A 16962-nucleotide genomic window follows, 5' to 3' on the forward strand; every position below is an offset into this window, starting at 1 on the left:
CTGCTCTTTACTAAGAAGTTTTTTTTCCCCTACATGGACTCATAGATGCTATATTTGCCTTTTTTTGTTAATTCTTGAACGGCACTTATTATTTAGATATAATAGTTTTGGGTCGTGCTGGCTTTGCCTTAAAACTGTGCAGACATTTTTCCTTTGTTTTCTGGCTTTGAATATTGCTTAGAGGAAGTGTAAGGCCAGCTTGATTTCCTCCCTCTTGTAAGTAATTTAGTTTTCTGCCAAGAGATTTGAAAAGTTTTTTCTTCACTCTTTATGAGCATATGCCTCTATGTTGAATATATGTCCATTTTACATTGAACATTTTATTCTGCAGACTTGTTTATTTTGTGGAAATTCTCCTCTATTACATGCTTAATTGCCTTTTCTGATTCATTTGTTGCATTATATATGTAGGGAGATGGATTAGCTTATATTATGTCAGCTTTGTCTTACTTCCACATTATCTTCTTTGCAATTTCTTTGGTCTACTTTTCTAACACATTCATTACAATTTATTAATTTCTAGAATTTCTTAAATTCATTTATTAACTAGAATTTGAGTACCTACTATATATGCCAGGCACTAGTGGTAAATATGATCACATCCCTGCCTTTATGAAGGTTACATTTCAGTTGAAGATGGAAGAGGAAGAAATAAACTTGTAGTGATAAGAAAAAGAAATGGAGGTAAGGAATTGGGGCGGGTAGGGGGTGGGTATGGAGAGGATTGTGCATTTTAGATAGAGTAGTTAGAGCAGGCCTCTCTAAGAGGACATTTGAGAATAGGCCTGAGTGAAGTGAGGCAGTGAGCTAGGCAAAGACCTGGGCAGTCCAGAAACGAGAAGAGCACATACAAAGGCCCTGAGGTGGGAAGGCAGTGTGCTCAAGACAGAGTGATTAGAGCCAAACGAGTAACAGGAAGTGGGTGGCAGATGAGACTAGAGAAATGGATAGGCCAGCCAGATCACCAAAGGAGCTATACACCCTAGGAAAGAATTTGATTTTTATTCTAAGTGTGATGAGGAGCCGGCAGATGGTTTATGCTGTAGAAGAACCACTCTGGCTGCTGCTAAGTATTTCAAGAGTAATCACTGAGTATAAGAGATTGGTTAAATGGGTGTTACAGGACTGAAAAAAGCAAAAAGAGAGCACTGAGATAACAGAGTAACTTGGGGAAGCAGCTACTGCCCCTGGTACTGGGTAAACACAGAAAGACCTCAAGTTCCTAGAACCCAGGAGCCTAGGAGGAGGGACTTGGCAGAGCTGGAACCCTGACCTCAGAGAAAGAAACGCTGCCCATCAGCTGCTGGTACCCCTGAGAGGGTCTGTTGGGACTGGTGTAGGAGAGCCAAACATAGTTGCAGTTCTGAGCTAACTACCATTGTCAGGGTGAAGGCCCATAGCTGGGGCAACACTGACAGGTACAGAAGACCTATGAGGGAGAGCAAGTTATTTTCCCCTCTTCTTGACTTCTAGTTTTCCCCTACTACTCTATATTGATGAAACATAGCAGGAATTCAGCTGGCAAAGCAGAAATAAAGTTTGCAGAGTCCCAGTCCCAGCATCACAAAGCAGTGTGTATGGAAAGGTTTATTGCTGAAAGACAACAGCTTAATAACTGGGACAAAGAGGAATTAAGGACAATTTCTACATTTTTGCCCATAGCAACTAGAAATGATGCCATATATTGACATGGGGGAAGACTTAGGGAGAAGTAAAATGTGGAGGAGAAAAAATCAAGAGATTTGTTTTAAATGTGCTAGCTTTGAGGTTCTCTTTAGACATCTGAGTGGAGTTGCTGGACAAGCAGTTGTATGTGAGTCCAGAGCTCAACAGAGGTATCAGGGGTAGAATATAAGTGTTAGTAGTCCTATGATGGTAGACAGTATTTAACACCAAGAGACTGAAGACATGACCTTGGAGGGAAATGAATTTTGATGGTGGGTATGAGGAATATGCCTGGGACTCCCAAACATTTGAGAAGAGGAAAATGATCTGGCAAGAAGGTAGTTGGTAATCTGAACAAGAGCACTTTAACTGGTGCTGTGGAGACAATAATCCAAACTGGAACAGATTCAAGAAATAATGTAAGGTAAGGAAGTGGAGATTGCAATTATCGAGTCTTTGAAGAACTTTGATATAAAGGGCCTCCTATTCCCTTTCTAAGCAGATGTGGATATGGACTGTAGGGTGATGAGGGAGAAACTGAGAATGCAGGATATGGAGGGGATAATCACAGGAACAAAATGTTTGAATATGCAAGAGAAGATGAGACCTAGGACACAGTAGAGGGGTTTGCCTTAGATAAGAGCAAGGATAGTTGATCTTTATAACAGGAAGAAAGTATATTTGAGTACAGATAAAAGCACATTGGTAGATTCTATGTGGGAAGATAAGTTTCTCTTGTGACAACTTCTATTTGTCAATGAAACAAGATTTGAAGTGAGGAGCATGGAGATGTGGGAGATTTAGGAGAGAAGAGATGGGACGTAATCATTTTGGAGAAGAAAAGAATGAATTCATTAGGGGAATGTTCTGGGACTGCCAGTCTTCCCCCTTGGTGAGAATTTGACTTCCAGCTATGTCTTATTTCATTTCTTGCTGTTCCAAATTTATTTTGAAATAATTGCATTCTTTTGGCCTCTGTTGCCTTAGGTTGTGGACATTTTCTTTTTCTAGCTGATTCTAGTAATGCTTGTAAAGGAGTTCTTATTGTTAAAAGAGTTCTTTTAAAGGAGTTCTTACTGTTAAAGGAGTTCTTACTGTTGTTTTTCCAGTATACAAAATACACTGTTGTATACTTTTTGTAAAGTATATGTGCAGAGAGATTCTGTGGTCTGTTTTCACTCCCCATTTTATCTGGAAGTCTAGAAATGTGTTTTTGTTTATTTATTTATTTATTTATTTATTTATTTATTTATTTATTTAACTATCTATCTATTTATGAGACAAGGTCTCACTCTATTGCCCAGGCAGGAGTGCAGTGGCACAATCGCACTTCCTTGCAGCCTCGACCTCCTGGACTCAAGTGATGCTCCCACCTCAGCCTCAAAGTACTGGGATTATAGGCATGAGCCACTGCATCCAGCCCTAGAATCATGTTTTTTTTTTTGTTTTTTTGTTTTTTTGTTTTTTTGTTTTTTTTGAGACGGAGTCTCGCTCTGTCGCCCAGACTGGAGTGCAGTGGCTGGATCTCAGCTCACTGCAAGCTCCGCCTCCCGGGTTTACACCATTCTCCTGCCTCAGCCTCCCAAGTAGCTGGGACTACAGGCGCCCGCCAACTCGCCCGGCTAGTTTTTTGTATTTTTTAGTAGAGACGGGGTTTCGCGGTGTTAGCTAGGTTGGTCTCGATCTCCTGACCTCGCGATCCACCCGTCTCGGCCTCCCAAAGTGCTGGGATTACAGGCTTGAGCCACCGCGCCCGGCCAGAATCATGTTTTTAAACAGGGTACTACACTTCATATTTTTTTCAGATCACCCTATGTATAGAAATATAACAAAAGGAGTCATATTAATATTATATATTATAATAGCCACCATTTACTGAGTGCCTGTGAGCCAGGCATTATGCTAGGTACTTTACATACATGAGCTCTAAAACTTATAATGACCATACAAGGTAAATCTTATTTCCAGTTACTTCCACAAGAAACCTTTTTTACTGATCGTAAAATCTTACCTGAACCTCACACAGCTCATCAAAATGAACAAGATAAGCACAAATTTTTCTTTTTTGTGTGTCAAAAATTAGCATTTAAGGCCGGGTACAGTGGCTCATGCTTGTAATCCCAACATTTTGGGAGACCAAGGCAGGAGGGTCACTTGAGGCCAGGAGCTGGAGACCAGCCTGGGCAACATAGCGAAACCCCATCTCTACTAAAAATACAAAAAAAATTAGCCAGGTGTGGTGGTGTGTGACTGTAGTCTCAGCTACTTGGAAGGCTGAAACAGAAGAGTCACTTGAACCCCAGAGGCAGAGGTTGCAGTGAGCCAAGATTACGGCACTGCACTCCAGCCTGGGCGATAGAATGAGACTCCGTCTCAAAAAAAAAAAAAAGAAAAGAAAAGAAATGCAAAATAATAGTTTGCAAAAATGCACCACACAAACCAACTTTTTAATGTCATATTATATTATTAAATTCTTGGTGGGAGAGTTGCTGACAGACTCAAGGAACTTGGTAAATTAATTGAGGTATCCCTTCTCAAATTACCTTCATCATCAGCTAACATACTGAAAGCCTGCTATGTCAGAATACTTAGTACATTGTATTATACCATTATAATTTTATAAGTGATAGGATATGTATGTGTTTTTTGGAAATTTCATTATTTGGATTTAAGTAATACCAACTTTCCTCTTGGTCAACAATGTTTGTACACACACATACACATACACACATATTTATATTCGTGATGATACTGAAAACATAGTAGTATATAAACACATATCTGATTATAGAAGTAGTACATGGTAAGTGAAGAAAGTGTGAAAATAGGTTAAAATAAAGAAAAAAAATATTTTAAAGGACACCAGGAAAAAATAACCAATAGTTTCTTTATTTAGAGGCAACTGTTGAGAGCTGACATATTTCCAGGCAGTTGTTGAAGCTGATGAGGTTTCAACTGCTTGTGTACACTGCCTTTTTATGTGACAATGTATCATAAATGTTTCCTCAAATGTATCATAAATTGAAAACTCCTCAAAAGTTTCAGTGTCTGCATAATGTTCCTTGTATGGATTACTACTTCCCTAAGTGGTTATTTATTTTCTTTACTTACAAATAATATTGCCATGAGCTTTTTTATGCATAAATCTGTTTTCCTAAACTAGAATAAATTCCTAGAAATGAGCTAAAAGGTCAGCATTTTTAAGCTTCATTATCTGGTAAAATTTTTGCTGTAAAAATTAAATTTCACTTTTAATTCTCTGTATATTTTAATATCAAAAATAAATCTAAGGAGAAAAATTTATGTGGACTACCTTTTAAAGTTAAGAGTCACATTCAAATTTAGACCCAAGGTTTTTGTTTTGATTTTATTCTTAATGTTTTAACTTTTAAGGAAAAGTCTGCTCTTCAAAACCAAACAGTGTTGCCTCCCAACTCAGCATCAGTTTAAGCTCACATGTACACCACTAAGTCATGGAATAAAATGACAAAAGCAAGTGAAAAAATAAAATAGTTATCAACTGTAATCTAGTCAGCTCCATTACTCAGTATTATTTAAATGAGACAAAGAAATAGTTGGGTTCTCCCCTAAGAATGTTTAAAGTTGTACTGAGTATGATACAGAATTTTTAGGAAACATAGGATCTCTATATATCTTTTATGACTCTGATCATTATCATTCCATTGTGCCCAGTACTACTACTCCAATTTTTTTTTTTTTTTTTTTTTTTTTTGAGATGGAGTCTTGCTCTGTGGCCCAGGCTGGAGTGCAGTGGTGGCCGGATCTCAGCTCACTGCAAGCTCTGCCTCCTGGATTTACGCCATTCTCCTGCCTCAGCCTCCCGAGTAGCTGGGACTACAGGCGCCCGCCACCTCGCCCGGCTAGTTTTTTGTATTTTTCAGTAGAGACAGGGTTTCACCATGTTAGCCAGGATGGTCTCGATCTCCTGACCTCGTGATCCACCTGTCTCGGCCTCCCAAAGTGCTGGGATTACAGGCTTGAGCCACGGCGCCCAGCCTACTCCTCCAAATTAAAAAAAAAAAAAAAAAGATTTAAAGTAAGTTCAAACTCTTTGGTCTAATTTTCAGTACTTTCTATAATCTGGTCTGCTCCAACCTCAAACGTAGCATATTGTAGTAGAAAGTAAAGAGTGCTGAATTTGGGAAGTAAGCAAACCTAGATAACACAAGTAGCAATGCTGGGATTGAAATTTTAGGTGAGATATTTAATTTTCCAGGTGTTAGTTTCGTTTGCAAAATAATGGATTTTGATTAAATGATCTCTAAAATCCCTTCAAACTTTAAAATTCACTGTTTATGTATCTTTCTTTCCTACCCCCAGTATATAAGAATTTGAACCTACATCTATCTGATTCCCCAAGTCTGTGCTCATAAACTTTGAATGTGCCGCTTGCCACTTTCCCCCTTAAACCTTATTTTAGCTGCAGAACCGTTTTTTGACTTGACTTACGAAACATATGACAGAAAATTATTTATCTTGGCCGGGCGCGGTGGCTCAAGCCTGTAATCCTAGCACTTTGGGAGGCCGAGACGGGCGGATCACGAGGTCAGATCAAGACCATCCTGGCTAACACAGTGAAACCCCGTCTCTACTAAAAAAATACAAAAAACTAGCCGGGCGAGGTGGCGGGCGCCTGTAATCCCAGCTACTTGGGAGGCTGAGGCAGGAGAATGGCGTAAACCCGGGAGGCGGAGCTTGCAGTGAGCTGAGATCCGGGCACTGCACTCCAGCCTGGGCGACAGAGCGAGACTCCGTCTCAACAACAACAAAAAAATTATTTGTCTTGAAATTTTGTAATATGCCACAGTTTCATTGATAGAAATAATTAGAAAAATGTAAAAAAAAAAAAATGAACTAATTTTAAAATCTCAGTTTAGGTCTCTCCCAGAAAAGCATCACAAAATTAAATACCCAGAAAAATGCATTAAAACTGCAGGATTAAAAGTTCTGATTTGGGAGGGAGTAGAATCCAATATATTTGCAAATTTGTAGTCAATAGTATGAATAACTTCTATTTCTTAGTTTTGCCCAGAAAATCAATTATTCCTCCAAATAGTTTGGATCTGTAGTATATCCAACTTTTTTTTTTTTTTTTTTTTTTTTTGAGATGGCATCTCACTCTGTCGCCCAGGCTGGAGTGAAGTGGCAGGATCTCGGTTCACTGCAACCTCCGCCTCCCAGGCTCAAGTGATCCTCCCATCTCAGCCTCCTGAGTAGCTTGGATTACAAGCGCGTGCCACCATGCCCCGCTCATTTTTTATGTTGTTGTTGTTGTTTGTACAGCCGGGGTTTCGCCGTGTGCCCCAGGCTGGTCAAGAACTCCTGGACCCAAGCGATCCGCCTGTGTTGGTTTCCCAAAGTGCTGAGATTACAGGTGTAAGCCACCACACCTGGCCAACTATATTTTCATTTATTATTCTTTGAAAAATATTATTACTAAGTGCTAACTGGCCACCAACGCTGTAGCTTGGAAAACTAAGCCATTCGTTTAGTATGTACAAAACAGGTTGTATTAAAATTCAAGATGTGAAAATTGAAGAATGCTTCTATGCTTTTTTATACTATACATGTCATTTCAGAAACTCTGAAAGTACATGCCTCTCTCTAGTCCTTTCACTGCCATAAGGATCTCAACATAAAATGAGGGTCAAGAAAAGTATTCTGTTACAGTGTCACTCTGAAAACTGTCAAACTCAGTATTTTTGGTCTGGTTTTGATATACATAAATAAAATACATATGTATACAGATTTTATATAACCATATTTACATATATCACATTTTTTCTTTGAAAGTAATGTTTTAAAATTGTAAACAGAATGTGTTAACTAGAGAAATGTTGGAAACCACAAAAGTATTGTCATCTGTAATCCCACCAGCCAGAGAAAAACCAATGTTAACACTCATGTTTCCTTCCTATATTTAAAATATCTAGTTGCTAATTACTACAGTTTTATATCTTATTTTTGTCACTCAGTAGTTTATAATGACCGTTTTTGCATGTTACTGAATAGTTTTGAAAACCTGTTTTTAATATCTGCATAGCATTCCAACATACAGATATACCAAAATTTATCAGTCTCCTCATTTTTAAACATTTAGATTGTTCCTCAATTTCTGCAATTATGTCAAGATATTTTTAGAATCCATACTCGTCAACTAATAGTCAAAATACTATTGTTGGCTCTCTCTTCTGTCTTGTTCCTTTGTGTGTGTATGGGCGGTGGGAAGTTGTTATTCCTTCTTCTCATGTACGCCGGCCTATACATGGCTTTCTCTCAACATGAAAACTCCACTCTGGACAATGTTATACAGCCTGTCCTTTCTCCTTTCTAAAACAGTATCATCCCTGAGTGAGGTCCATTATTTCTGCAGCTCTCCTGCAGCAAAAGAATGTGAATTAAAGCCAATTCATGCTTGTATAAAGTCTGGATAGTGTATATTTTAGCTTTAACCAAAGTTGAAATCCAGGAGATTAAAACTCCACCAGCAGACAGACAAAAAATCATTTCTGTTAGCTATACTGAAAATATGACTTAGCACTACATAAGTAGAGAGACAGGGAGTGTGTGTTAACTATGACTTAGCTGATTTTGCCATGATCCTGAATATGCTATTATATGAATTGTTATTACATTGAAACATTACAGTATAAACATACAGTTAGGAAAAGTAAAATTTAAGATTTTTAACTGGTAAATTCACTGAAAAACTATAAAATCTGCTGTCTAGTTTTTGACTTTTTATAGTATTATTTCAATAACTATCACATTCTGTATTAGCTTTGATATTATTTCTCCACTCATGGAGTAAAGTATAGAAATCAGAGAAGTGACACAGTGCTTTAAAATTAACTAGCCGGGCACTGTGGCACTCACATGTAGTCCTTACTACTCAGGAGGCTAAGGCAGGAGGATAGCTTGAGCCCAAAAGTCAAGGCTGCAGTGAGCCAATCACACCTCTGCATTCCAGCCTGGGTGACAGAGCAAGACTTCATCTCAAAAAAAATGAATAAATAAAATAATAATAAATAAAATTACTCTCAAAAACTTCAAATGAGTTAAAAATCTTTTCAATTTAATAGCTTGTTTGGGAGAAGAGTATAACCTCTGTTGTGCCTTGGTGAGAGTTAAACATTTTTTTAAAATAATTTCAAGTTTCTGTGGAGCACTTGGGCCTCTATATCAACTTGAAATCTGAAGAAATGCTCATGTTAAGAATTATTTCAAATAGGCCGGTCGCAGTGGTTCACACCTGTAATCCCAGCACTTTGGGAGAATGAGGTGGGCGGATCACCTGAGGTCAGGAGTTCGAGACCAGCCTGACCAACATTGAGAAACTCCGTCTCTACTAAAAATACAAAATTAGCCAGTGGTGGGTGGGGGAGGGGGGGTGCCTGTAATCCCAGCTACCCCTGAGGCTGAGGCAGGAGAATCGCTTGAACCCAGGAGGCAGAGGTGGTGAGCCGAGATCGTGCCATTGCACTCCAGCCTGAGCAACAAGAGCAAAACTCTGTCTCAAAAAAAAAAAAAAAGAAAAAAAAATATTTTGGCCAGGTCCAGTGGCTCATGCCTGTAATCCCAGCACTTTGGGAGGCCAAGGCGGGCAGATCATGAGGTCAAGAGATTTAGACCATCCTGACCAACATGGTAAAACCCCATCTCTACTAAAAATACAAAAAAAAAAAAAAAAAAAAAAAAGCTGGGCGTGGTGGTGCACGCCTGTAGTCCCCGCTACTAGGGAGACAGAGGCAGTAGAATCGCTTGAGCTCAGGAGGTGGAGCTTGCAATGAGCCGAGATTGCACCACTGCACTCCAGCCTGGCTACAGAGGGAGACTCCGTCTCAAACAAACAAACAAAAAAATTGGCTGGGTGCGGTGGCTCACCCCTGTAATCCCAGCACTTTGGGAGGCCGAGGCGAGTAGATCACGAGGTCAGGAGATCGAGACCATCCTGGCTAACGGGGTGAAAGCCCATCTCTACTAAAAATGCAAAAAAAATTAGCCGGGTGTGGTGGTGGGCACTTGTAGTCCCAACTACTCGGGAGGCTGAGGCAGGAGAATGGCATGAACCCAGGAGACAGAGCTTGCAGTGAGCCGAAATTGCACCACTGCACTCCAGCCTGGGCGACAGAGCAAGCCGTCTCAAAAAAAAAAAAAAAAAAAAATTTCTACCAGTAGCTCTGGACATTGTAGTCATAGATGGGAGAATGTTTAGTGAAAAAAGGAAAGTTTTTAAGTGATATAATCCAACTCTCATTTTACAGATGAGGAACATGAAGCGCAGGTATGTGAAATATCTTTACTGCTCAAAGCAATGTACTTTTTTTTTTTTTTTTTTTTTTTTTTTTTTTTTTTTTTTTTTGGAGAAAGGAAGGGGCTTCTAATGCTATTATGGCCTACTGCCTGCTGGTAGATAAAAGGTTATAGGAATAATGTGTAGCCATCGCTATTGGACAAACCCAAGAAAGATCTTATTTTGATCCTAAGTATATATTTTCCCCTCAAGATTCTTGTTGGAGGATCCATTTCACCTTTATCTATTACCACAGACACAAAAGGGAAGTTCCTTTACACAAATCGATATTCATCCACAATAAAACCCATGAGAGAAGTTGGAGTTAGTTGGCAAAGCTACAGCATTTTACCACTCCTAGGAGGAACATTTACCTATATTCATATGTATGCATAGCTGTAGCCGCTCAGTTGTGCTTCAGAAAAATCCCATTTGCATACATTACCATGTAAATGGTGACCACTGGAGTTGTATATCATAGGGACATTGCACATATGTTTTATCAAATTAATGAGGGTAGGCTAATTGCCATAATAGATCATCCCAAAAATATATAGTGGCTCAAAGCTGTTCTTGCTAAACAAGTTTACTACTTGTTTACTAGTTTCCAAGGTCTTTCTGTACCTAAGCATTTAGGAGCTAACTTCCAAGGTTTCCTTGGAGGGGTCAGTCTGTTGGGAGTTCTTTTTAGGGACAGGAGCTTAAAGTTGTTGATTTCTTTAGTTGACTTAAAGAGCTTAAAAGTAGTTGACTTCCATTCTCATTCCACTAGCTAGAGCTTAGTCATATGCCCACATCTTAACTGCAAGAGAGGCTAGGAAATCAAATTTATCTGTATGGCCATGAAGTAAGAACATGGATTTTGATGTCTAGCTGGCTGTCTTTGCTTACTTGAGTGCCCCCCTCCTTCCCAAATTCCTAAGTGGTTACCAAAAAATAAATTAGCTGACACAATTATGCTTCAAATAGAAAAAGTTAATAGTGAAACAAAGGGACTTTTATTTAAGAATTAACCTCTATCCTTTACCTCCTTTAGGCAGAATTGTTAATTAATGCATACCAATAGTCAACTAGCAACTGAAATCTCAAAATGAGGAAAAACCAAATTTTTACAAGCATTACCTTTACATACATATTTAAATGCAGTTTGGCTTGGTTTTCTTATTCCATTACTAGTCAAATTCAGAACTCAGACTTACAGTTTCTTGCTTGTTTTAGGGGCTACCCTATTATTAAATGATGTTTGAAAAATACTCAGCTTTTTACAACAAAGATAGCAATTCCACAAATGAAAACAGCAGTAAGTTAGGTCTGTTTGTTTCCTTTGGATAAATTGTCATAATCCTCAAACTGTAGTCAACTATTCAGTTTTTCATAGAAGCACTACATGGTTGCACTTCTGAAATCAAAAACAGGAAGTATGCCATATAAATGTCAGTAAAACTAAAACTCAGTTCTATGGTTTGATGTTTCTCTTCCCCCTATATTTTCATGTTAATGTCTGATTTTATGTGTACTTAGAATGACTGCATAAAGGTAAATGGTAATCTTACCTGATTCGTTTTCTTTGACAGCCTAACACAGTTTTAGGTTGGGTATGGGGGGCATGGAGGAAACCTGTAAAATAACCTAATATTGTAACTTTCATGGAGGGAAAGGAAAGGGCCAAAGAAACTGCTGTTAATTTGGCATCATTAGAAATTGCTTTATTACTGCCAGAATACAGTATAGATAGATAAATAAAGAGACCAGAGTCTTTTAATTTAACTATTTGAAAATCTACTACAGAAAAAACTGTTACACTTTGTATAGTCTTATTTTGATACCTGAGCAATTCCTTGAATGTGTTCCACTACCTTAATTCCTTCATGAGACAACTAAGGAGTGGCTTAAATACTATGAAAATCCAGGATATCCCTGCTTGTTCTCTGTGAAGTAGGAGTCTTCTTATAGTTCATTTAATATTTCCAATATAACATAATTCCACATAAATTTCTATAGAAATTCCAAGAAAATATTTAAACTGACCAGTCCAGAAGTTTTATATTACTTCAAATATTTCTGGAGAAATGTTACACATAGGTGTCTCTGTAACTTTAAAATGTTTTTCTTTAGGAAACTGTTTCTCCTCTTAGTTTGTACTTGAATTTAACACTGAAGGAACAATTTACAAAGTCACATACTATAGGAGTGAAGTAACAAAAAATAGAGCCTGACTATCTAAACTCCCTTGAAAGACCACACTGACCCAGAAAATATGGCTTAAAGACAAAAAGATACCCTGATTGTTTACTTTTTGATTTTTTTTTGTTTTTTTGGTTTTTTTTGCAGCATATGAGGCACTGTTGAGTGGCACATATAATATATATACAACATTTAAGGCATTATCTTTTGATTTAAAATACAGAAGAGATATGGGTGTATGTGAGAAGTAACATAAATAAGGGTATGTTAATTAAGTGCAAACTACACGTAATTGCTAAAGAGATATGGGAAATGAAGTTATTTAACTCTAGACTGATATTGGGTAGAAGTTTGCTGGAATAGGCAAATCTTTTTTTTTTTTTTTTTTCTTTTTTTTTTGGAGACTGAGTTTTGCTCTGCCCAGGCTGGAGTGAAGTGGCATGATCTCGGCTCACCGCAACCTCCGCCCCCCAGGCTCAAGTGATTCTCCTGCCTCAGCCTTCCAAGTAGCTGGGATTACAGGTGCCCACCACCACGCCTGGCTAATTTTTGTACTTTTAGTAGAGATGAGGTTTCGCCATGTTGGCCAAGCTGGTCTCAAACTCCTGACCTCAGGTGATCCACCTGCCTCGGTCTCCCAAAGTGCTGGGATTACAGGCGTGAGCCACTGTGCCCAGTCAGCAAATCTTACATAGAATTTTTAAGGAGTAGTGAATTTGGATTGCCAGAGAAAAGATAACTATTCATTCATTCAGCAAAGGTTTATTGAGTGCTTACTGTGTGCCAGGCACTGTTCTAGAGACATAGCAGCAAACAAAACTGTTATAGAACAGGAACAGGCAGGTCATCTTCCAGGTATGACACTTTGATAGGAACACAAAATACAAATAGGAGAGTAGAAAGAGATGAAATACAAAGGGAAAGAGCTGGTATTGGGCTTATATTAATATTAAAAGGCCTTACATGCTAGATGTTTCTAAGTGGGAGAAACATGCTGGAAAGATACTTGGCATGAATGAACTTAAGTCCCTATGTTCAGAACAGACTGCTTTCCCTTCTCTGTTGGTTGGCTCTTCTAGCCTCCTAGGAACCTTTATAATCACCTGTGTGATCCAATATAAATAGTGCACATATGAAGGTTCCCAGTTGAGGAGTTTGGAAGCAAAAAGGGAAAGAATGGCTGGAATAGACTTCAATCTTCTGTCTCCTTTTATCTTCCCAATGGCTAGTAGAAAATACTACCATCAATCTCTTCCTTGCAATAATCTCCCATATGATATTTGTCTGCATTGTGACTCAATTCCTGAAGGTTCTGTTCTTCATTCCTTTCTGGTAGAATAACTGAAAAGAAAGGAGATTACATTTACATTTGCTTTTTCTAGTCAATCAGGTTTTTCTTATTCGCCCAGCAACACTTCTCTACAGAGAGTTTGATGCAAAGTATTTTATGTTTTATATAGGCTAGTGTGGACATGGGTATGGCAGGATGAGGCTATATAGTACAAGCTTGAGATTTAATAGCTTGAATTAAATGGGCAATTTTAAAAATGAAAAGAAACATATCTGCAGTGCCTTACAAGGAAGTAACTATAAGAAGTAACATGTTTAGTGATCATTTACCTATAGGGAAGAAATAAAATAAGGAAATGAACCTAAGATTCTAAACTTAAAGGTCCAAAAACTTGTGTTGTCACCAATAATAGCCAAGAAATTTGGAAGAAATACCTTGAAAAAAATAAACTTAATGTCAGATCTAAGTGGGATATTACTAGAAGACAGAGGACAAGCTTTCTTGATAAGCTATCTGGCCTGCTGATGTACATGTGAAAGTCATCATCATACAGAAATTGAGTCCAGGAGCAGTGGCTCACGCCTGTAATCCCAGCACTTTGGGAGGTCTTGAGCCCGGGAGTTCGAGACCAGCCTGGGCAACATGGCAAGGCCCCATCAATACAAAAAAATTTTTTAAAGTTAGCTAGGCATGGTGGCACACCCCTGTAGTCCCAGCTACTCTGGAGGCTTAGGCAGGAGGATCACCTGAGCCCAGGAGTTAGAGGTTGAAGTAAGCCTGCACTCCAGCCTGGGTTAACACAGCAAGACCCTGTTTCATTAAAATAAATAAATAAAAGAAAGAAAAATTGATTGATACTCTATGGACTAATGAGGGAATGGAATGAAGATCAAATGTTTACATATGAACTTTGATTGCAAGATAAGTTATCAATTTCTGACAAAAAAAAATTGAGTAACATACTGTATGATTCCACATATATCAGTTCTAGAAAATGCAAACTGGTCTATAGTGACAGAAAACAGGCCAGTGGTTTCCTAGGGAGAGAGGTAAGAGGAGGCAAGGATTATAAAGAGGCAGGGGGAACTCAGGAATGATGGCTATCATCAGTTGTATTTCTTCCTTTCTAACTTGAATGTGGTTTATTTCTTTTTCTTGCCTGATTTCCCTGGTCAGAACCTCTGATGTTGAATGAAAGTGGTCAGAGCAAAGAAAATATCTTTGTATTATTCTTTATCTTAGGAGGAAAATGAAAGCATGCAGTTTTTCATCGTTACGCATAAGGCTATCTGTAGGATTTTTATAGATGTCTTTGTCTGGTTGAGAAAGTATCCTTCTATTCCTAGTTTGCTAAAAGGTTAGTGTTTTTGTTTGTTTGTTTTTAAATCAGGAACAAATATAGGATTTTGTCAGATTTTTTTGTGTGTGTCTATTGAGGTGATCAGATTTTCTTTTTTAGCTTAATATAGTAACTTACAATGATTAATTTTTAAATTTAAAGCAATGACATATTTTTGGGATAAACCTCATCCAGTAATACTTTCTTATATTTTGTTGGATTTTACTTGTTTAAAGTTTAGTTTAGAATTATTGCATCCACGTTCAAGAGGGAAACTGGGCTATAGTTTTCTTTTCTTTTAATGGCTTTGTGTGGTTTAGATACCAGGGTAATGCTGGCCCCAAAAAATAAATTGGGAAGTATTCCTTCCTCTTCAGTTTTCTGGAAGATTTGTGTGTAATTGGTATACACAGTGTTATCCCTAAGTGTTTGGAAGAATCCACCAGTGTTTTGTGAGAATATTTTTAACTATTAATTTAATTTTTAAAAAATAGATATATAGCTTTGGAGGTTATCTATTTTTTCTTTTTTTTTTTTTTTTTTTACACAGGGTCTCAATCTTTCACCCAGGCTGGAATGCAGTGGCATAATCAGGGCTCAATCTTGCGAGCTCAAGTGATCCTCCCACCTTAGCCCTGCAAGTAGCTGGGACTACAGTCATGTGCCACCACACCCAGCTAATTTTTTTGTATTTTTAGTAGAGATGGGGTTTCTTCACATTGCCCAGGCTGGTCTCAAACTCCTGGACTTAAGTGATCTGCCCACCTCAAACTCCCAAAACGCTGGGATTACAGGCATGAGCCACTGCACCCGGCTCTGTTTCTTTTTGAGTAAGCTTTGGTAGTTACGTCTTTCAAGGAATTTGACCATTTCATCTAAGTTGTTGAGCTTTTTTTGCTTGAGGTTTTTCATAATATTCCTTTGTTATCCTTTAAGTATCTGTAGAATTTGTCATATTTCACCTCTCATTCCTGATATTGGTAATATGTGTCTTCTCTTTTTTTCCCCTGAGCAGCCTGGCAAAAGTTTATCAATTTTATTTATCTCAAAGAACCAGGGTTTGGTTTCATTAATATTCTCAATTGACTTTGTTTTCTATTTCATTTATTTCTACTTTGATCTTTATTATTTCTTTTCTTTTGTTTCTTTGTGTTTAATTTGTTCTTCTTTTTTAATTTCTTAAGGTGGAAGCTCACTGACTTGAGACCTTTAATATTTTCTAATAGAAGCATTTTGCTTATAAATGTCTTCCTACATACTGCTTTAGTGGCATGCCACAAAATTTGATATGCTTTGTTTTTATTTTCATTCAGCTCGAAACGCCTTCTAATTTCACTGCGCTCCTATTTTAATCAATGGGTTATTAGAAGGTTATTTAGTAGCATGTTATTTTGTTTCCAAACATCTGGGGATTTTCCAGACAGCTTTCTGTTATTGATTTCTAATTTTAATTCTACTGTAGTCAGAAGACATACTCTGCATGATTTGAATCCTTTAAAATTTACTGAGACATGTTTTATTGCCTAAAATAGGGGCTGGTAAACTTCTATAAAGGGTCAGACAGTAAATGTTTTAAACTCTGTGGGCCACATATGATCTTTCTCACATATTTTCTTCCTTTTTAAAGAAATCTTTCAAAATGTAAAAACCATTTTTAGTTCATGGACTATACAAAAACAGACTACATTTGGCCTCAGGACCATAGTTTGCTAACCTCTGGCCTAGAACATGATCTATTTGGGTAAATGTTTCACGTGTACTTTAAAGAGAATATATACTCTATTACAGGTTGAGTATCCCTTATCCAAAATGCTTGGGACCAGAAATGTTTCAGATTTCAAAGTTTTTTGGATTTTCTGAATATTTGTATATACATAATAAGATATCCTGGGAATAGGACCCAAGATAATTGGGTCATGTTGGTGCTAAAAAAATTTTGGATTTTGGAGAATTTTGTATTTCAGATTAGGGATGCTCAACCTGTACTGTTAGTTTGGTTACAGTGTTGCTTGAGTTTACTATATCCTTGTAAGTTTCTACTTGTTTTAGCAATCATTTAAAGAGGGGTATTGAAATCTCTGACTATAACTATGGATTCGTCTGTTTCTCCTTGCACTTCTGTCAGTTTTTGATTTACATATTTTGAAGCTTTATTATTTGAGACAAAAC

The 16962-nt window shown here is 37.7% G+C and overlaps 1 protein-coding gene across 5 annotated transcripts in view; it reads right to left on the reverse strand.

Moving 5' to 3' along the window:
* The window catches only part of LOC104662733 (leukemia-associated protein 1), a 448067-nt gene that overhangs the window by 411923 nt on the left and 19182 nt on the right, over positions 1–16962 (reverse strand). For 3 of the 5 annotated variants that reach the window (XR_004054761.1, XR_004054760.1, XM_030922456.1), the window contains one exon: positions 12910–13504. The exons of the other annotated variants lie outside the window; for them this stretch is intronic. Coding sequence is in view for 1 of the 3 variants with exons in the window: in XM_030922456.1 (XP_030778316.1) it covers positions 13389–13504 (116 nt within the window). In the remaining 2 variants the exon portion in view is untranslated. Of the gene's footprint in view, positions 1–12909; positions 13505–16962 lie in introns of those variants that run through there. 5 annotated transcript variants of the gene reach the window in all.

This window comes from Rhinopithecus roxellana, chromosome 18, assembly GCF_007565055.1.
Source record: "Rhinopithecus roxellana isolate Shanxi Qingling chromosome 18, ASM756505v1, whole genome shotgun sequence".
Taxonomy (NCBI): domain Eukaryota; kingdom Metazoa; phylum Chordata; class Mammalia; order Primates; family Cercopithecidae; genus Rhinopithecus; species Rhinopithecus roxellana.